General features: G+C 37.5%; 1 protein-coding gene across 2 annotated transcripts in view; it reads right to left on the reverse strand.

The window, feature by feature from the left end:
• The window catches only part of MINPP1 (multiple inositol-polyphosphate phosphatase 1), a 33,587-nt gene extending 12,501 nt beyond the window's left edge, over positions 1 to 21,086 (reverse strand). Inside the window, exons 1-4 of one of the 2 annotated variants that reach the window (XM_018041630.1) lie at positions 19,387 to 21,082; positions 16,272 to 16,469; positions 12,327 to 12,424; positions 7,721 to 7,854 (exon numbers count right to left, since the gene is read on the reverse strand). In XM_018041630.1, coding sequence (XP_017897119.1) covers positions 7,721 to 7,854; positions 12,327 to 12,424; positions 16,272 to 16,469; positions 19,387 to 20,023 — 1,067 coding nt within the window. In that variant the 5' untranslated portion in view covers positions 20,024 to 21,082. Of the gene's footprint in view, positions 1 to 7,720; positions 7,855 to 12,326; positions 12,425 to 16,271; positions 16,470 to 19,386 lie in introns of both variants that reach the window. The other variant, XM_018041631.1, reaches the window with a different exon arrangement.

Raw genomic sequence — 22,766 nt, forward strand, 5'->3', positions numbered from 1 at the left:
AATATGTGCTGTTTATTTCACATCAATTATACTTCATAAAGTTAAGTGTTAAGGGTTGATATGACCAACCTCAAAGACTCTTGCTCTCATAAAGGCTTTACCAACCCCCAACGGTTCAAATCAATTCTTCAGTATTGTTTCTTACCCGTTTTAGTGCTGCTATATAGATATGCTCCAAAATAGGACATGAGTGCCTTGAGACATAATTTAAATGTCTTCATCTTTGTATATACCTTCCATTGCCTAATATTTTGATAGAACAGTTCATAAAAAATACAAATATAAAATACTCTGTTAAAACATCATTATTATACCACACTGGTGTGTGATATTAGTAGGGGAGGAGGCTATGTCTAGGAGGGAAGGGATAGACTGTGGGAACTTTGTATTTCCTCCCATTTTTGTTGTGAACCTAAAAGTGCTCTAAAAAATCAAGTCTATTAGTTTTGGGGTTTTAAAACCTATTATTCTCTATAATTAGCTGTTGAATTTGAGTAGAAGTAAAACTAAAATCAGGGAAGCACTTAGGAGGTGACCGCTAAAATCAAAAAGAGAGACGATATCAGTTTGATATGAGTTGAGGTGGAAGCAGTGGGGGCGAAGAAAAGTAAAAGAACTTGATGTGAAGAAAATACAACAACAACCAAATACCACATTATGGTGAGTAGATGTAGAAGGTGAGGGAGGCAGAGTCAAGAATAATACACAGGTTTGCGGCTTAGAGGCCTAGGAGGATAAATGACTACAGAGCTGTGGATATTCCTTCATTATACACTAAGCGCCGACTGCATGGCAGGCATGCTCTAGAGACTGAGGACAGACCAGGGAAATAAAGTTCTAGCCATCACAGATCTACAGTCCACTGAAAGTCAAAACATGTCTTTCCAAAAGACAAATGGACAGTTGAATTTGAATTCAAAGCATAGCCAGACTAGTTATATTAACTTTTACCTTATTTCAGCCAGTATCTTTCAACAACTAGCACTAGAAGAGTCTGTGGTACCTAGTTAAACTCATGGAACAATAACTTCAGAACAGTAACAAGTTCTGAGAATTTAGAATCTGCATACACTTCTAAGAACTTCAAAAGACAAAGCTCACTCCTTACAATGGGCCAAGTAATTACTTGGTGTCACTATACTTTTATTTCAATACTGCCATCTTAGGTTAACACGTGGAACTACACAATCTTAAAAAGCCATACCCTTATTCAATAGTGAATGAAAAGGTTGAAAAAAGATTAATGAGAGCTATTAAATGACTGTAACATATATTTACAATAATTAATTTGCATATCTGAGAGTATCCCTGACAAAATGGAAGATCTCACGAGGTAAGCAATCACATAGTTCAGAATATAAACCTTTCTTTGAAAAAGCAGGAAGTGACTTACTGAATCTCAATTAAAAATAAAAATATATTAACAGACAATGGGGAATGGGAAAGTAGAATAAAATGCAGATAAATCCTACTTATTCAAGTTTAACCTGCTTTTCTAACCACAGCTGTTTAAACAGCAATAGCTGTTCAAATTTGCTTAAATACTAAAGTTACTGGTTTTAACTTTAATCCCATGACTGTAGTGATCGTTAAGAAGGAAAATAAGGTCAAGATCCTAATAAGTGTCAAGGATCATGGATCTGGAGGACTGGTTGTATTTAACCAAAATGTTGATAATTATCAATTAACATTATTTACAATCTCCAATTTTCCTGTGAAGTAAAATCACACTATTAGAATTATATTGAAAAGTATTCAGAAACATTGAAGAATATCTTTGATTTAACATTACTATAACAAGATAACAAAAAAAGATCACAACCTGTGTACACAGTACCATCTCAATACGGGGTGGAGGAGGGATGGAGAAAGCAAAAATAGCCTCAGAACTCTAGAAATGAGTGAAGACATTTCTTCAGATAATATTAAGGATAAATATTGTTTCTGTATATATGTATACAAATACATATATAAACACACTCAGTACAAACTCTAAATGCAAATACAAAAAAGTCATGAAGTAAAAATAATATTTTGATAAAACAGTTCATAAAAAATATAAATATAAAATATTCTGTTAAAACATTATTATTATACCACACTGGTGTGTGAAATTAGTAGGGGAGGAGGCTATGTCTGGGAGGGAAGGGATAGATTATGGGAACTTTGTATTTCCACCCATTTTTGCTGTAAACCTAAAAGTGCTCTAAAAAACAAAGTCTATTAGTTTTGGGGTTTTAAAACCTATTATTCTCTCTGTACTGAGCATATATTGGTTTTCTTGAGAAGTATCCTAAATTTTGGCACTGCTAATAAAATTGGTTAGTATCACTCTGTTTTCTGGAAAGCAATCTGACAGAAGTCTCTAAATTTAATTTTTCCCCTTTACCTGTTTAAGATTTCATCTTGATACAGTTAAACAAATTTTAAAATCCCTAATCAGTCTTTTAGTATAGAGAAAACCGTACCTGAAAAGTATCTGCCAGTTTCTTCACAATAAGTGCTGACTTTCTTTCCTTAGCTAGAAAAGGAGGCAGTGGCCAAAAAAATTTTGTCTTACAAGGTCAAATTCTCCTTCCTTTAACTTTTATACTGTTTTACCAGTCTCCTGCATTGTAGGCAGATTCTTTCCCAACTGAACCACGAGGGAATAACCATACTATTTTACAATCTTACATTAATAGCTATATCACAACCCATGGCTTTTTTATACATTTCTATTTTCTCTATATTGTTAACAGTCACAAGTGCATGACTTTGTCCAGCTCATATGATACTGCCTGACACATATCACAGTAGATGTTTAAAATACTGTTGAATGAACCTTCTTTTCAATTCACAAATACAAGAGTAATCCTCCAAAAGGAGTAAAAATGTTCTCTATCTTGCTGATGGAAAGGGAATTAATTTAAGGAATGAGCTCAAGAACATAAAAATTTGAAGAGGTTAAGTACTAGAAAGTATTTGTTTCTAATATTTGAATAATCATGGCAGCAGGGGGAGGAAATGTATGTGAATGTCTGACAAAGATATTAAGGACATGTTTTGACCAGAGAGCTCTCACATACAGTAACAATACCATATCTGTATCCTACATTATACTAAGTGTTTTAATAGAAATTATCTCACTTGATTAACAACCCTGTGAGGACAATAATTCTTTTCAGAAGTGAGGAATCTGCAGCATCAATACAGTAGAACCAGGACTCAAAACCAAATCTAAGCATCTGCCTACTACATCCCATGGCTTCTCTATTACTGCCTCTCATTCAACAAGACATCCATGACATGAAAATTAGTCTCATTAGCGTCTGAGTAGATAAAAAAACACAACTAGCTATTACCTAACATAATGGAATAGTCAGTCCATTGCAATTTTTTTTCCCCGCTATCCTTTACTTGTGGGTAAGATAAGCAAAGCATAACAAAATAAATTAAACCTGGAATTTCATTTTAATATAAATCACATATAAGGTGTATGTTCAAAAAGATTCTTTTTAAACAATTTTACTTTCCCACCAAAAATGCATAAGGTTACCAACTGCTCCACATCTTATCAACACTTAAGAAAAATTAAAAAAATTTTTTTCTTATTTTAGCCAGTGAATAGGAAAAATACTTTTAGTCCTTTCCTCCTTTGTTTCTCGTTTCCTCTCACATTCCTAATGTTTCTGACCCTTCTGGTTACCGTATGTGCAGGGTTTTTCCCACACTAGGCAATACTCTGTGACACCAGATGGCTGTTCTACGCATTATCTCCCACAGGCTACGGGCTCAGTCCCATGAGACTGCCCCCTACTTCAGGTGCCAACTCTAAGTAGTAGGTCTTCACCTAGGTCACCCACAGCTTCTATCTGATATGGCTACAGATAGAAGGCTCTCATGATCCTCTTAGGTTTAATTTGCTAGAGTGGCTCACAGAAGTCCAGAAAATACTTACTTGCACTTACCTGTTTACTATAAAAGGGTATGATAAAAGACACAGATGAACATCCAGATGGAAAAGGTGTACAGGGAAAGCTAAGTGGGAAGGAGCACAGAGCTCCCATGTCCTCTCCAGACATGCCTCTTTCTCAACTCCTCTACTTGTTCACCACCCCAGAAGTCCTGTGAACCTCGCAGGCATGACTGATTATTAACTCCATTTCCAGCCCTTCTCCCTTCTCAAGAGAACTGTGGGGAATGGTGGTGGTGTTTGGGGGAAGGGGGAGGATGAGGCTGAAAATCCCAAGCTTCTAATCACGGCTTGTTATTTCCAGTTAACAGCCATCATCCTAAAGCCATCCAGTCATCTCGTTAAAACAAAAGAAACTCTTACCACCTGAGACAGTACAATGGTTTCAGGAGCCCAATGTCAAGAACCTGGGGCAGAGACCAACATATATATTTTTTCTCTTATTTTACAGCCAACTTAGGGGTATTAGTGGCATTTCATTGTGATTTTGGAGAAGGCAATGGCAACCCACTCCAGTACACTTGCCTGGAAAATAACATGGACGGAGGAGCCTGGTAGACTGCAGTCCATGGGGTTGCTAAGAGTTACTGAGTGACTTCACTTTCACTTTTCATTTTCATGCATTGGAGAAGGAAATGGCAACCCACTCCACTGTTCTTGCCTGGAGAATCCCAGGGAAGGGGGAGCCTGGTGGGCTGCCATTTATGGGGTCGCACAGAGTTGGACACAACTGAAGCGACTTAGCAGCAGCAGCATTGTGATTTTAATATCTAATGATATTATCAAATAGTTTATTAGTATCTTTTCACATGCTTATTTGCCATCCATATATCTTTCTTTAGTAAAGTATCTGTTCAGATTTTTGCCCCTTTTCAAAACTGGATTATGTGTCACCTTATCAGTGAGATATAAATTTTTTAATATATTTTGGATTCAAATCCTTAATCTCATGTATATGGTTTGCAACTATTTTCTCCAAGTCTGTTGCCTGTCTTCTCAGTTTCCAAACAGTGCTTTTTGAAGCACAAAGATTTTTAATTTTGATGAAGTTCATTTCAATTTTTTTTAATGGATTATGCATTTGTTTCTGTATCTAAGAAATCATTGCCTAATCCAAGATGGTGAAGACTTACTACTATGTTTTCTTCTAAGAGTTTCATAGTTATAGCTTTTAAATCCAGGTCATTGATCCTACATTTTGTTTGTTCCTTTTTAAAAATTGTAGTACAACTATACTAGTTTCAAGTGTATAACAGTGATTCAATATTTTTAAAGATTATACTCTAAATTATTACAAAATAATGGCTATGTTTTCCTGTGCTGCACAATATATCCTTGCTGCTTGAGTCTACATTTTCTTCTAGAAGTTTTCTAATTCTAAATTTTATACAACTCTATAATCCATTTTTCTGTATTGTGTGGGGAAGGGTCTGAGTGTCAGTTTTTTTTAACATACGGGTATCCAACTGTTCCAGCACCATTTGTTGAAAGGACACCAATACATTACCTTGGCATCTGTGCAAAAAACTGACCATATATATATCAGAATGTATTTCTTGACTTGATTATATTGATCCATTTGTTTATGGCTACAATTTTATAATAAGTTTTAAAGTCAGGTATTTATTAAGTCCTTTTGCTTTTTCAAAATTGTTTTAGCTCGTCTAGATCCTCTGCATTTCTGTATAGATTTTAGAATAAGCCTCTCTATTTCTACAAAGAGATCCACTGCAGTTACGACAGGGATTGTAGTCAGTCTACAGATGATCAATCTGAATCTTCCAATCTATAAAGATAGTATATCTCTGGATTTATTTGGGTTATCTTTAATTTCTCTCTGTAATGCTTTGTAGTTTTCAGTGTACAGAAACACTCATTTTTAAAATACCAACGATAAATTTCTTACTTAAGCTTTGAATCTGGTAACAAGTTTTAACAGCAAATTTTGCAGAAGTTATTTAAGAATCTTTCAGACACAATTTTAAGTTTGCCATACCTCACATTCATCAATGAGATAAACATTAAACAATGAAAAAACAGCAAAGATCTGTTATTTCATAAAGTTTAAGGGTTTTAAAACATTCATAAAACCAAGTAGGAAAGAAATTAATACCTATCTGAAAGAGGGAACTTGCCTTGACTATTTTGTTTCTGCTGCCAAAAAAGTGTTTGGTTGCAGAAACTAAGTACAGCTCTTTCTCCACTTATGGTGGGGTTACATCTCAATAAACACTTCATTAAACTGAAAACATCCAGCCAGAAACCTACCCAACATCATAGCTTAACCTTTTGCTGTTGTTCAATTGCTCAGTCGTGTCTGACTCTTTGTGACCCCATGAACCGCAGCACCCCAGGCTTCCCTGTCCTGCTATTTCCTGGCATTTGCTCAAATCTACCCTACTTTAAATGTGTTCAAAATGCTAAATTAGCCTACAGTTGAGCAGAATTACCTAAGACAACACCTACTTTATAATAAAGTGCTGAATATTTCACATTAAACACTGTACTGAAAGTGAAACAGAGCATGGCTGCATGGGTCTAAAATGGTTCTAAGAATATTGGCAGTGTTTGGCTTGCGACTGCGTCACTGCCGGAGATGCAGCTGACTGAGAGCTCCAGCAGACTGCCGACGCCCAGCAGTATGAGAGAGCATCATACTGCAGATAGCCAGCCTGGGAAAAGTACAGCTTCTACTGAATGTGTATCATTTTTGCACCATCATAAAGTAAAAAACTTTTAAGTGGAACCATCATCATAAATCATGAATTAGGAACCACATATACTAAACCTGGTTTTCTTCCCTAACTCCCATCTAACCCAAGGAAATTTCACAAACTAAAGTCATCCACACACACACACACACACACTTTCTCTCTATATCTGTATGTATATAAAACTTAATACCACAAACTCAATCAAATGTACCATCTTCAGTCTTTCTGTCACAATCTTTTACTAAAAGATTTTCATTTCCAACTGTGAATATAAAAGCTTTCATGGAGTCATATTTGTCAAACAGTTTAGATTCTATCAAAGGTTCAAATTATGAAACGTATTTTCTAACTTTGAGATGTATGAATGTTAAAGATACTTTTTGATGAGAAATTCTCATTTAAAATAAAAACTTAGAAAAATTCAAACCAGAAATCCTGTACAATTTTACTATTTAAAATATAGCAAAAATTAGAAACTACCCAAACGCTCAGTGACAAGATGATATAAACTATGGTATTTATTTACTGAATAATGAACATTACTGAATACTGTACTCTAATAAAAATGAATAAACTATAGTATATGTAACAACATGATAAATATTATAAATGTAATGTTGGAGGGGGAAAGAAACAATCCCAAAACACAGTAAGCATATGTCTCCAAGCAAAACTAAGCATGTCATTTGGGCACGGATATATTCATAATAAAAAAAATTTTACAGAGACTATGGAATAATATGAACCAAATGAAGAATAGTCTGCAAAGGGGATAGGAAGTAAATAGGGCCAGGGGAGAGTGGAAAATGAAATCACGGACAAGTATATAAATAGACAAATGCAAATTATTACTAATGTTCCAGTTCTTGGGTTGAATGGAGGGTGTACATGCTTTATAACTTACATAGGTCATCTAATTCTTTTGTAAGTATAATTATTTTCTAAAAACATAAAAGCAAAATCTATTTTTAAGAATCACCCATTATAAAACATTTTCCAGAAGCTTAATTGGGCTTTAATCCTGTTTTTAAAAGTTTTTAAAAGTTTTTACCATTGTTTCTGTTTAACTGCTTTGTCCAAGTGCTGAAAGATATCCTGAAACAGGGTGCAGCTGGATCGACTGTTAATAGTATATCCATATCCTCTTTTCCAATATTGTTTCAGATCATTTAAATATTCTAAAACCTAAAAATAAACATTTCAAAAATTACATTTTTATTACTATAACAGATTTTCTGATTTAATAATGATCTCTCATAAAAGGTTACACTGTTTAATCACTATTCTACAAAAAGCACAGGAGAATCTTAGCAGTTGCAAAATTTTTATTTACCATTTCAAGTATTTAAGGGTGAGACCCAGAGATTTATGCTGAGACACAAACCTGAATGGGAATGTAGAGACTGACATGCAAGAGCAAGTCAGCAGTATTCACAGCCAACAATCCCAGCATCCTTGACAGTTCAGAAGAGTGGGATAAAGACAGGTACATGCTCCCTTCTCTTCTAAAATTATACTAAGATGATAGCAAAGATAGATACAGAAAAAAGAAAACATACATAGAAAAATATTCATTATAGCACAGAAAGTTGCTCACAGTGAGTCAGGAATTTTAAAGAATTTTAGGAAGGTAGAAACCAGATAGAAAATGAGTTACTTTGGTTCAAGTAACCAAAAACAGTAATAAAAATAGCAATAAAAGTAGACCAAGATTATGGAAAATTGGTATTAGAAGGAATGTATTAATATATTAAAACATTCTAAAGGACAAACTGGCAAAAGACACACATCTCTAAGACCTATTAATTCCATTTATTATAATAATCACAGAGGAACATGAGAGACAATGTACAAGAATATCTTAGAATAGCAATGCTTATAGGAACCAAAGGAAAAAAAAATCCTGGAAATACCTAAACTTCATTAAGAGGTAGATAATTAAACTATAATATACACATACTATGGATACTATAAGATTATTTATAGATCTACATGAACTGATGTGGAAAGATCTCCAAGATATAATACTGAATGAGAACAGCTGGTTAAGAATAATAAATACTTGCTGGCCTCACCACAGGCAAATCAGACCACTAACTACTGTTGAAGTGTGCAAACATGCTCAGTTGCTTGGTCATGTCCGACTCTTTGTGACCCTGGGACGGTAGCCCACCAAGCTCCTCTGTCCATGGGATTATCTCAGCAAGAATACTGGAGATGCCATTTCGTCTTTCAGGGGATCTTCTCTACCCAGGGATCAAACCCGTGTCCCCTGCGGCTCCTGCACTAGCAGGTGGATTTTTTACCACTGAGCCACCTGGGAAGCCCACTTTAGTGCGATGGGGCAATATCAGGCATTTCTGAACCTGTCATGGCCAGAGTATTCCTACCCTACTGGACTTTTTTTATGTAGCCCAGTGTATGTTGTTTAACTATTGTTGTTAATGAGAGAAGAGCAAGATGGAGGGAAGGTTGGCACACAGATACGTATAGAAGATGGTCATATGTGAGCCAGTGAGAAAGGCCTGGAACAGATCCTTCTCTTACAGCTCTCAGAGGAGACCAGTCCTGCTGACATCTTAAGTGTGGACTAGTAGTGGAATATATTAATCTTCTTTTTTTATTTTCCTGAGAAGTAATCGAAAGCTATAATTTATGCAGTTATTTTCAATGTTTGGAGCCTTATGCCTTTCAGAGATCTATTTAAAATGCTGGATCTCTTTCATTCTGAGTTTTGAAATCTTGGACACATTCCATAATTTAGTTGAGATTTACTGCATTATCTGCTCAGAGTTCCAGCACCTCCTCAGAACTGTGCAAAGTCCTCAAAAATGCCCTTAGCACACAGACACTGTTCAATAAACGCCAATTTTTTTGTGAATTTCTGTATTTTTGTAAAAGACATTTGTTAAAGGAAAAAAGTAGAATAAATACAGTACAATATCATTTACTACCAAAATATACACATACGTTAAAAGATTGAGAAGTACACATCAAACTGACAAGAAAGGTAGATTTTCTGTGGAGAGCTCTTAACTTGGAGTCGGTGATTAAGGTAGCCTTTATCTGAATGTTAAAACTTGTATTCACGTATCATTCGATCTAACACCAAAAGTAGAGGATAAAAAGTTGCAATCCAAAAGAGGTACAAGAGAAGACTATATAGCTGTTATGAGCCATTCTTCCCAGAAAAGTCCCTAAAGAAATTAAGTGCTAGCTGTAAGTTTAAAAGCAAGAGCAAGGACAGGCCAGTGCCATGTACTAAAAACAAAGCTCAACAAATACTAAAAGCCAAAGTGAAATCGCTCAGTCATGTCCAACCCTTTGCAATCCCGTGGACTCTAGCCTACAAGGCTCCTCTGTCCATGGGATTCTCCAGGCAAGAATACTGCAGTGGGTTGCTAAAGAGGTAATTAAATAAAGAAATTAACAAAAGGACAAAGTAAAAATTTGCTTAGTGAAAATAAAAAGAATTAGACAAAGTTTTGCCAAATCTTTTCAAGAAATGAATCAGAAATGAAAAGAAGAGGCACTCTGAACTGACACAGGGAAAAGAATGTCAGGCAGAATGCAGCATCTTGCTGAGTCAAGGAGTCAGTACTCAGAGTTTAGTAAGTCTAAGTGACTGGAATTAGCAGGTTAGAGAAGAGAGGAAGAAGCTACGCAGAAAAAGAACTCCAAAAATCATGGAGGTGGGAGGGGGCGGGGGGAATCCCCTTGATTATGTTGCTAATGTTATGGGATTTGTAAGCTGATCAACTGCAGAACTAGCACAAGGCTAGGAGATATTCACCTTCCAAGCAGCTTAAATAGAGAGTTTCCACAGACACCAAGAGATCCAGAATTTCAATCTGGACGCCAAAGGGTCATATTTTAATAGTAAAGACAGGTGTATAAGTAAATTCTTGTGTCGGAGTTTTTTAAGGTCAGGTCTAGAGTATGAAACTCAGGAAGAATGAAGCTTCAAGAGGATTAAACTGATCCACAAGTAACTTAACTGCAGAAGAAAACAAAATTCAACACTTAAAGACAAAATCCAGGTATTCAACACTGTAACGTTCACAGTGTCCCTTATCTAATAAATAATTACTAGAAATACATGAAGAAATAAGAAACATAACATTAACCAGGAGAAAAATCAGTCAATAAAAGAATCTATCATAAGAAAAAAGGAATACAAGCACAATTCAATACTAGAAAATGTACTTATGTAATTAACTATGCTAGAAGATTAAAGAAGAAAAAATAATCATCTTCCTAGATGCCAGAAATTCAGCACATCCTTAATTTTAAAAACAACAAACAAACAGAAAGTTTGAGTAGACAAGAAACAGAAATTTCCTTAACTTGGTAAGGATAACTACTGGTGACTATGCCAAACATATTTTATAATGAAAAACTGAACGTGCTCTTAACTAGAAAATACAAAGATATATCTGCTCTCTTCTCTCAGAAATCACTCTAAAAAACAAGAATCAGAAAGAGAAAGGCAAACGCTCCTTTCAAAGAGATTAGAAATCCTCTGTACCCTGAGCCACCACCATAAATGAGGACGGACTGCCAAATGCAGTAAAGATCAAACACAACATCTCAGATAAAACCAGCAGAAGACAGATCCTCGAAGCACATGGTAACTTGCAGACGCAAATCCAGCAATCCTGGCTCGAAACAATGATGTCTAACAGGAGCCTCCCTGGACAGTCTGTAACACCATTACAGGAAACATACTGACCATCCATCTCTACATGAAGTGTTCTGCAAAGAATCTCAGAGAAAAACTCTTAAATTGTAAGGAATACTACTTATCTCTGAACCAACAGGCTCATCCCTATTGGCCACTTGAGAAGTAAAAGCTGAACTCATTGCAAAGATGAGTAATTTAAAAAGTGCTAGTGTCTATACAAACATATAAATTAAAAACAAGACAGCTACACAGATAAAACAGCCAGAAAAAAAGCCCCCTCACCCTAGAAATTCTACAGAGCAGATGAAAACTATAATTAAATATAGTATCATGAATTCTAAAGACTTAAGAAAATAAAATAATCATTTAAGAAAGAGAGTACAAAATGAGAAAAAAAAAAGATGTGGGAAGAAGCCTAAAGATAGGTTTCCAGATAGGTTCCAGATATACACTGGAACAGCTCCAAAAATAGTTTGGCTTCTACAAAGAAGCCATATGAATGAAGAGGAAAGAAAGGGAATACCAACTAGGCAGGCAGAAACTGTAGATGAATTACTGCCATCACCAGATAGAGCACAGAACTGAATATGTTATGAAAATTTAATAAAAGAATAGGTATTGGAAATCCATTCATCCTCTCTGAACTTTGGAAATCCATTCACCCTATAAAAAGAAGAATTTGGATTATATTAGCTCTACAATCCTTTACGGCAGTAAAATTTGCTGATGGGTGAAGTAGGTTTTTAAACGGGTGGATCTAGAAATCAAATCACAAGGAAGAATGTTTCCCAGAGTTTTATGAACACAAACTATTTACAAACAGACAGGTCCTATCTGAACAATTAATCTTTGTTAAGAAAATTATGAGATAGTCCAAGACACTTAATGTTCCCTACTCTTTTTTGAAAAGCTGCTTCAAATAACAATGAAAACCATTCAAAGAAGGCAAAGAAACTTCAAAAGTAATACATACCTTTGCATCATCTATGTCAAAAACATCACACCAAGGAGATTTAACACCTTTAATTGCCAGGTCAAAGGAACAGGTGAAAAAAGCTACCTGAATTAAATCTGAGGAAAAAAAAGAGTAAAATTTGTGGGTTACTATTCTATGCAGTTTTCCAAAGGCTGAATATCTACAGAATGTCAAGGACTTACTACATAAAACATAGTTTGATTCTGTTAATTTTAGAGGGTTGGAAGAGGGGAGATAAAGTTATAAAACGTTTTAATCCCCAACTTGAAAATTAGCAATAACAAGGGACATTTATTGAACAGTTCTTTAAACTACACAACAATTTACTTTATAACTATTAAGAAGAAAGTACAGAGAAGGATATAAAAAAACAGAGAAGAAAAAGGGTAGAGTAAGTGAGGAGTTAGGAGGAAGGTGAAACAAAGGGTCAAGAAGGAGAGAAAGAAGGAAAAATCATACTATGAGACCGGACTCAGCCACTAATTATCTTGGGTAACTCATTCTAGGCTGCCTGGATCTCAACACAAAATAGGCAAAACATTTATCCTTTTGTTAAGCAACGGTAAAGAATATATATCAATATATCTATAACACATAAAGGGTACCCATGTTCAATGAGAAAAAACAGAATAATCCAACAGAACATGGCCAAGGTTTATAAAGAGGCAACTCACAGTAGGAATGAAATAACTAATAAACATATGAAAGGATGTTCAACCTTACAAGTAACCAACGAAACACAAAATAAAGCTAGATATCATTTTTCGTTAATCAAAATGACTAATAATATCCACTATTGGCTGAATTACGGGAAATGAGCATTCTCATATATTGCTGATATAAGTTTCTCTACACTTTCAGAGAACAATTTGGTAGTATATGTCAAGATGTAAAATATTCATGCTCCTTAATCCAATAAGTCTACCTATATTTATCTTATAAATTCTCAAGTGCAAGAAGCAGACTATAAGGATGTTCACTGTTGCATTATTTGAAAGAGTTAAAAACTAAGAAAAACCTCAGTAGAAAAGTAATTTCCTATACAAAGAATCTGGACTGTATTAGCTTCAGCCTCTCTGACCAGTAAAACTTAATGATGGGGTAAATAACTTTTAACTAGTATAGACCTAAAAATGTATCATATATATTTTTGAAATAACACAATTAAAAAAAATTACACAGCTACATTCTAAATAAGAATAAATTACAAAAAATACATTCAACTTCACCTTTCTATGTAAAAAAAGAAAAGGTATTTAAATAGCTAACGTATTTTTGAGCAGCTACTCTGTGCCAGGTACTGTGTTAATGCTTTGCATGAATAAATCTAATATAATCCTTCCAATAATCCCATGAGGCAGGTACGATTCCTATATCTGTTTTACACAGAAAGAAAGCATGACATAGTTATTAAGGAACTTGGGATGTATAAAGATCAGAGTTATTCAAAAATATAACACAGTCAAGAATCAAATGCAAACAGTCCAATTCCAGAACCCATGATTTTAACCATTATGCTAATACTGCCTCCAAAAAGTTGCTCTCACCCAATCAGCAAAACAGAAATTTGTTGTCGTTTTCAGTTGCTAAGTTGTGTCTTACTCTTCTGTAACCCCACAGACCATAGCCCACCAGGCTCTTCTGTCCATGGGATTCCCCAAGCAAGAACACTGGAGCAGGTTGCCATTTCCTTCTCCAGGGGATCTTCCCGACCCAGGGATCAAACTCATGTTTCTTACATTGACAGGCAGATTCTTTACCAATGACCCACCAGAGAAGTCCAAAACACAAAAATCCTTGTCAATTCAGAGACTAGAAACAGTTAAAAAAAAAAAAATCTTAATCTTAAATGTCCACTAACAGAATAACAGCTAGATACTGGTAGTTATATAATGCAATTCTATACATAAGTGTAAATGCAGAACTAGAATTACATGCATTAAATAAAAAATACAAAGTTGAATTAAAATCAAATTTCAGACTGATATCATAGTTTGACATCATTCCTAGAAGTTTAAAAATCTGCAAATTATATCCCATTTAGGTACATAAATATAAATATTAAAAACCGGCATGGGATGAGTTAAATGCTCAATTCATAACAATAGTTACCTGTGGGGAGAAAAGGAAAGGAATGAAATCCTGGAGAGGGCCTAAGGACCCTCAATTTATTTAAAGCAACTAACTGAAGCATAATTTTAAAATCTGATCAAACTAAGTTGTGGGTATATAGATACTCATTATATTACCCTTTATTATCTATGTACTTGAATTATTTCCCAAATAAGTAATTTTTAAAGCTCTGCAAATGACTCCAATGCATAGCCAGTTGAAGAAAGAGAAAAAAACTCAATTTTAAATGCTACTAGGCATCTTTACTTTTCTGATCCTTTGGCATTCCAGGTGGTGCAGTGGTAAAGAATCTGCCTGCCAAGGCAGGAACTGCAGGAGACTGGGGTTTGATTTCTGGGTTGGGAAAACCCTCTGGAGGAGGGCATGGCAACCCACTCCAGTAATCCTGCCCAGAGAATTCCATGGACAGAGGAGCTTGGCGGGCTACAGTCCATGGTGTCACAGAGTCAGATATGACTGAGCATGCACTCATATAAAGCATTTAGACACCAGATCAACAGATGCTAGTCTACTTAATTTGTTCCCAACATCTCCTACTTCTAGTCCTTGGAAATTTATTCACACTATAAAGAAATCACACTCTATATATAGATTGGTCAGTATCTGCTGTATGGATTACGCATTCCTAGAAAACAGCAGAAATTTTTAAATTATTCTTCTTAATTTCTCATTGCTAGGTTAGCATGTATCCTGGTTTTCCACCTGCTCTCCCAGCACAATTATTAATAGTGTTTCCTTTTACCCAGGCTGCAATGAATCCACTGCAACAGCTTATGACAGATATGTCTATTCACTTTCTCAAAATCTCTAGGACAAAAGCCTCAAAGAGAAAATAAAAAATCACACTCCTTTTCTAAAACTTTATCCCTTTCAAACATTAACATCTACTTAAAAGCTAAAGAATTTTTTATATGATTTTCCATATGTATTACTTTCAGTTCAGTTCAGTCACTCAGCCATGTCTGACTCTTTGCAACCCCATGAATCGCAGCACACCAGGCTTCCCTGTCCATCACCAACTCCTGGAGTTCACTCAGACTCTCGTCCACTGAGTCGGTGATGCCATCCAGCCATCTCATCCTCTGTCGTCCCCTTCTCCTCCTGCCCCCAATCCCTCCCAGCATCAGAGTCTTTTCCAGGGAGTCAACTCTTCACATGAGGTGGCCAAAGTACTGGAGTTTCAGCTTTTTTTTTCCTTCCAAAGAAATCCCAGGGCTGATCTCCTTCAGAACGGGCTGGCTGGATCTCCTTGCACCACAGTTCAAAAGCATCAATTCTTCGGAGCTCAGCTTTTTTCACAGTCCAACTCTCACATCCATACATGACCACTGGAAAAACCACAGCCTTGACTAGACAGACTTTAGTCAGCAAAGTAATGTCTCTGCTTTTGAATATGCTATCTAGGTTGGTCATAACTTTTCTTCCAAGGTGTAAGCGTCTTTTAATTTCATGGCTGCAATCACCATCTGCAGTGATTTTAGGAGATAATTCAGAAAAGATAATTTCTGTTTTGTAAATAATGCTTGGGGTTGAAGCTTCATATAACTTTGCCCTCAAAAAAAAAAAAATCCAGTCTATGTCAAGAATTTTGTGTATTAACTTACATAAAACTCAAAGCAAAATCTGAACCTAAAAATAGTAAGCATGAGAAAGAATCTTCTTGACCTAGAATACATTATTTTCTCAATGTAAAATCAATTGTGGTCCTTTAAAAGGAATAGCTTTATGCTTCCATATTTTTCCATATTTACAGTTTAAAAATCACTTAAATTATTTCAGAGTTCAAATGCAACATAACAGGCACATTACCTGCATTTAAGTTGTTGACTGGCACTTGCAAAATATCTGCAACTTTTTTTAAAATGTTCTGCATTTCTGGTCCAGTTTTGAAGGCTTCTACATGATAAAGAGCAGTAGCATTCCTTTCCACTTGAGTTAAAAACTTCTCACAATGATCAAAGAACCTCATTAATTTATCATTAATTCTTGGAGGTCCACACTCCATATCTGAAAGGAGAAAAAAATATTGTGTGTATACATGTGTGTACATATATACACACACACACACACACACATCCATTGATAGGAATGACAACTTCAAATTATTGAAAATTTTGTTTCAAGTATAAAAAGGAACACTAAAAACCTATTCACACCTCAACATATCTGAAATAAGTAAACACACTGCTTATGAAAGACATGGAGCAAACCATTTCCCGCTTGTAAAGATTGTTAATTCATAAGAGGATGAAAAAAAGACGCTAAAAAGGACTAATGAAACAGAGAACATCAAAGGTAAAATAAAATGTTAGAGCAATACTACACTATGAAATAAACTGAAATGAATGTTTTCTTAAAAAAATAAAAAATGATTTGACATGAATGTCATAAGAAGTACAAAAATGTATTACATAGGTCCTGTTTCTATCAGGCATAGAAAATTTGAGAAATTAAACAAAGAATTAGCAAAGCTTCTAATAACAAGGTGAGAGAGAATTCAAGATAGACTCTGTTTTACTACTTTAATCCAAAGTCTAAATAAAGAGTATTTTATTTTCTCAATTAACTTTCTCAAATCTGTGTTACTTTGCAAAAAGACTGCTCTGGACAAAAAGTATTGACAACAACACAAGATATATTAAAGTTTCAGGTATTATATATTTCATTGTGCTAGATGTTTCCGATTTGGTTTATTTTCTAATTGGAGCTCCTACATAACTTTCCATTTATAATTTTATGTTACATTATTTACCCAATTAAGGAACAAATACACACTAGAAAAGCATTCATAATCATGCTCCAACTATTGGGGTGCCTTTTAAATTTTCTCAGTCATATTTAAAATACACAGATTTTCAGTCATCATTTCTGCAAAAATTTACTATGACAAAAACACTAAGTATATAACAGTTTCTGTAATTAAAATGAGAAAATTATGTCTTGTTATACCATTTTGTTTTGGATGTGTCTGTGAAAATATCTCTATGTATGTGTATGTATTCATTCCAAATCCTGAAATAAATAATTAAGCCCACTGAATTGGCAATTGGATTACAGTTCTTAAGAAACATCTTGACTAAGAAAATAAGTCATCTTTATCATCTTTTTCTGTGGCCTCAAAATTTCCTAAGTGGATCTGGATAATTCACCCCTGCTATTATCTAATAACTGCTGTTCTTTAAACAGAAACAAAGGCATTGTTCTGTTTCTGTAAGAATACAAAATCCAATTCAGTGGCTTCCCTCCAAAGCCCAGATGTACAAAACAGGCAAAACAATTGTCTGTAGATAATAATAATGCAGCTAAGCAAAAGGTTTAATCTCTGAGACTGAAAATGGTGAGGGGCAGCTTACCCTGAACTATTCTGACCCAGGGCTGGCAAAAGCTAACGCTCACAATGCCATTTAAGGGCAAAAATCCATTCATCCCAGAAGGTCCAGCAGTTCCTTTCTGGTGTACACTAGTGTATACCAACATTCAGCTAATTTTAAAAAATTGTGGGAAACTTTCACCCGTATTAAAGGAAAAAAGTCTAGCTATTTAATTCAAAAGCACAATTCAACAAGTGACTAAACACCAGTCAGCAAAATAAGTTACCCACAGAGCAGTAACATGACAGTGTCAAAGGAAGAACCTCTTGGAGATGGCTGAACAGCTAAAGAGAGGATGCTATTTGAGAAATGACAAACCAGTCTACTTCTAATTTATTTTTCACTTGGGCTTTTTAAAGCTAAACGATGCCTCACCTCAACTTTTACCTTAAAGCTGATCAAGAAGTATTAACACTTCTTCATCTTTCTGGCACAAAAAATGTCATGTTTTCATTCTCATCCTTAAGTTATAGGACAAATGGAAGTTGTAGATATAGTGCAACTATATAGTGTAGATATAGTTAAAAAGATCAAGTTCTAAATCATTTTCCCTGGGTCCCTACCTAGTTGTTTGAAATTAGAAAAACTATTGCTTCTATGTGTCAACCTCCTCACCTGTTAAGATGGGCAAAAATGCCATCAACTTCAGAGAGCTGATGTAAAGATTATGTGAAATAAGTGTGAGGCATGCCTGGCACACAGCAAGCATTAAGTGTTTGTTATTATTATTGTTGTTGTCTATGACTATTAAAACACTTTCTAAGGAAAAAAGCATCATTCCAGAGAAAACATAAGGCCTGGATTCTGGGCCTGACTCTTAGCCCTTAAACTAAGAAAGGACAATCAGGCAAGGGATACTCTTGGGCTCAGCACCATGACCTGTGAAATAAGAGCAATGCTAGATGATCTCCCAAACTTTGCAAAAGCATAAGTAATGGAATAAATTAGTAAAATACTGTGCTATGACGACGGACCACAGCTACAAAGAGAGTAACTCTACAGTACATGCAACAAAAGAGAAAAAAGCAGAGCGGTAAAGAAAATCTGAGAGCTGCTTCCTAAAATAGATTGTAGGTCTAGAACTGATATCTGAAAAAGTTAACGAAAAAAATTAACCAAAATCCAAATACTATCAGAGGTAAAGCCTGAGGAAAAAACTCATAGATTGTATTAAATTAAAAAAAAAAAAAAAAGATGTGCCCAACTGTAGAACTCGCTGTCAGAGAGAGAGGAAAGGGACAAGGGTTGGTTGGTGCTCAGAGAGAGAAATTCATTTTGGGAATGGATGATCAAAAACTGCCCTGGCCTGTCTCCTTTACTACTGGATCCCCCAACGTCTACTACAGCTTCCTGTACGTAGAAGGTAACCAAAGTCATCCCTGATGAAAGAATAAATGAACATTATGTATGAGAAGGGAGAGAGTCAAGTGCTGAACATCCCGAAGGATGGACGCGGGGTGGGCGGAGAAGGACGGGGGACTGGGGTCAGAGGGAAGCGAGGAGAGGCTGGAGTCGGGGAAGTCCAGGATCTGGGGGCGGCCCAGGGTGGTCACCTGCGACGTCGGGTGGCGGTAACCCCGGGTGGTAGTGCTGCCAGAGCCCTTGCAGGAAGGCGGCGCCGCTGTCCACGCAGCGGTGCTTGGAGCTGGTGACTAGCTGCAGGCGGCCGTAGTTCTCTCTGCTGAAGAGGGCTGGGAAAAGGGAGGCCAGGCGCAGGGCCAGCTGTCGCATGTCCTGCCGCCCCTTCTCCACCAGCTGCCCGTCCATCCAGTCAGCGTACCATAGCGGCCAGTCGGCCAGCGCGGCGCCCAGGTCGCCGCGGCCGGCAGCGCGAGTCCGGTCATCCTCGGCCCCGCGGGCCTGCAGCAGCCCGTGCAGCTGCCGCAGCTTGCGGATCTGTTTGGTCGTCGGGTAGCGGGTGCCATGGCGGATGAGGGCGACCAGTTGCACCGGGGTACAGGTTTCCTCTAACAACTCCGGGTCCCGCCGCGGCGCTTCGGGGTCCGGCAGGAGCCCGGGGTTGACATCCTCATAGCGAGTCTTGGTGCCGAAGTAGGGGCTGAGCGCGGAGACCACACTGTTCTCCGGCTCCAGGAGGGAGCAGCGAGAGAGCGACGAGAGCAGCGCCACAGCCAGGGCCGCGACGGGCGTTGCGGAGACCCTGACGAGGCTGCACGGGCCGCGGTGCATGGTGCGCTGCGACCCGCGGAGGGTGACGTACCGGCTGGGTCCCCGACTTCCGGCTCCGGAGGGCAGGGGGCGGGCCTGAAGGGCGCTTCCGGCCGGTGCCCCTGGGATTCACTGAGAGTCCTCAGCCCTCCGGCTCTGAAGAGGTAGCTGTGCCTTGCAGAGCACCGAGAGGACAGGCGGGATGCAACGAGAAGCCCAGTGGACCCGTGGCTCAGGTGAAGCCGGCAGAAATCTCCGAGGAGTTTTGGAGACCTGTGGCTAAGGTGGAGCCTGCATCTCCTGGCCCTGAAACGTGAGCGAGTTTCCTCATAGCTGGCGCCTCAGGGACTGACTCGAAGACTCCCACGCTGTTTTCATTCTCTTGGCTGTGAATGAACCCGGATTCAGGCTTAGTCTCCAAAGCTGCCAAAACAGGACACGTTTTAACAGCTGACTCTTGTGTCATCATTCTTAATATTGTACTCTGTTTTTCAAAATGTAGTTTGAACCAGCTGCATCAAATCTGCCTGAAGCCATTGATGAAAATGTAGATTCGTGGATGCTGCCCCCAAATACCTCCTAAGCCCAAGGTTTTCCCGCGTTTGAGTTGCCCTCTACAGCAGGCAGAGAAGAACCTGAAAAGAGGCTCAGTTCTCCAGGAAATGTAATTCCTGAACCTTTGGTACTTTTTTGACATGGAGCGTCAAAGCTGACATCAGCGAGACAGCATCCCAGAAGTATTGGCTTCATAACTAAGGTTTAGCCAGTAGAGACAGCAATCCTGACAACTCGGGTTCGTTGAGTTATGGCCCAACAGATTTACTCCTTTATTAAGTATGAGCTAATCTTTGTGAAGCAAACGAGGTCTGTATTTACCGCCACTTTGAGTCCAGACTCTTCCTCCCACGTAATTACATACTCAAATCAACCCCTGGGTTTTTTGTAGGTTATTGCTCAGAATCTCACTCCAGAAATCATAAATCTGAACAGTACCTTGGTTTCTCTACTTGTTAGTCTCTCAGTCGTGTCTGACTCTGCAATCCCATGGTCTGTAGCCTGCCAGGCTCCTCTGTTCATGGAATTCTCCAGGCAAGAATATTGGAGTGGGTTGCCATTTCCTTCTCCAGAGGATCTTCCCAATGATCAAACCCAGGTCACTTGCATTGCAGGAAGATTCTTTACCATCTGAGCCACCAGACTCTGTCCTTTTCCACTTGAATCCTAGTTTATATGCCAGCTAGGAAAGAGTATTACAGAAATTATGTATCTTTGCTCAGATGCTTCAGTCGTGTCTGACTATTTGCACCTCTGTGGACTGCAACCTGCCAGGTTTCTCAGTCCATGGGATTCTCTAGGCAAGAATACTGGAGTGAGTTGCCATGTGCTTCTTCAGGGGGTCTTCCTGACCTAGGGATTGAACCCATGTCTTCAGCATTGCAGGTGGATTCTTTACTGACTGAGCCACCAGGGAAGCCCAAAGAAGTCATAGAATGATCCAAATAGGAGGAAGTTTTGGTTATGTTTTTCTAAGTGTAGCTTTTCCTTCAAAGACACTTTTGATAAGTGTTTTTTGGTAATTGCTCTTGGTAAGTCCGTCTCTAGCTTTATCCTTTTTATCCATAGAAGTGCCCCTCCGGTCCAGAAACGTGTACCTGTGAACATTAAGCAGTAAGGAAAATGGTGTAAAATCAAGAATAGATTCCAACTTGAATGCTTCAAAATTTTAAGAACCGTGACAGGTTACCATTTTTAGAATATATTCTTTTTTGTTATACCATATTTTGGAATGTTAGTGCCTGAATACTTATGTCAGTGATATTTCACAGGGCTATGCTCAAATTAATGTTAACGAACATCTAATCTTTCTTTATAGACTTCCATTAAACAAAATTTTTTTTATTGGTGTATAGTTGATTTACAATGTTGTGTTAGTTTCAGATGTATAGCAAAATGAATCAGTTATACATGTATCTACTCTTTTAGATCCTTTTTCCATATAGGCCATTACAGAGTATTGAATAGAGTTCACCGTGGTGTACAGTTCAGTTCAGTTCAGTCGCTCAGTCGTGTCAGACTCTTTGCGACCAATGAATCGCAGCACGCCAGGCCTCCTTGTCCATCACCATCTCCCGGAGTTCACTCAGACTCACGTCCATCGAGTCCATGATGCCATCCAGCCATCTCATCCTCTGCCATCCCCTTCTCCTCCTGCCCCCAATCCCTCCCAGCATCAGAGTCTTTTCCAGTGAGTCAACTCTTCATATGAGGTGGCCAAAGTACTGGAGTTTCAGCTTTAGCATCATTCCTTCCAAAGAAATCCCAGGATTGATCTTCTTCAGAATGGACTGGTTGAATCTCCTTGCAGTCCAAGGGACTCTCAAGAGTCTTCTCCAACACCACAGTTCAAAAGCATCAATTCTTTGATGCTCAGCCTTCTTCACAGTCCAACTCTCACATCCATACATGACCACTGGAAAAACCATAGCCTTGACTGGACAGACCTCAGTCGGCAAAGTAATATCTCTGCTTTTGAATATACTATCTAGATTGGTCATAACTTTCCTTCCAAGGAGTAAGCGTCTTTCAATTTCATGGCTGCAGTCACCATCTGCAGTGATTTTGGAGCCCAAAAAAATAAAGTCTGACACTGTTTCCACTGTTTCCCCATCTATTTCCCATGAAGTGATGGGACCGGATGCCATGATCTTCGTTTTCTGAATGTTGAGCTTTAAGCCAACTTTTTCATTCTCCTCTTTCACTTTCA

The sequence above is a fragment of the Capra hircus genome, chromosome 26 (assembly GCF_001704415.2).
Source record: "Capra hircus breed San Clemente chromosome 26, ASM170441v1, whole genome shotgun sequence".
NCBI classification, from domain to species: Eukaryota; Metazoa; Chordata; class Mammalia; order Artiodactyla; family Bovidae; genus Capra; species Capra hircus.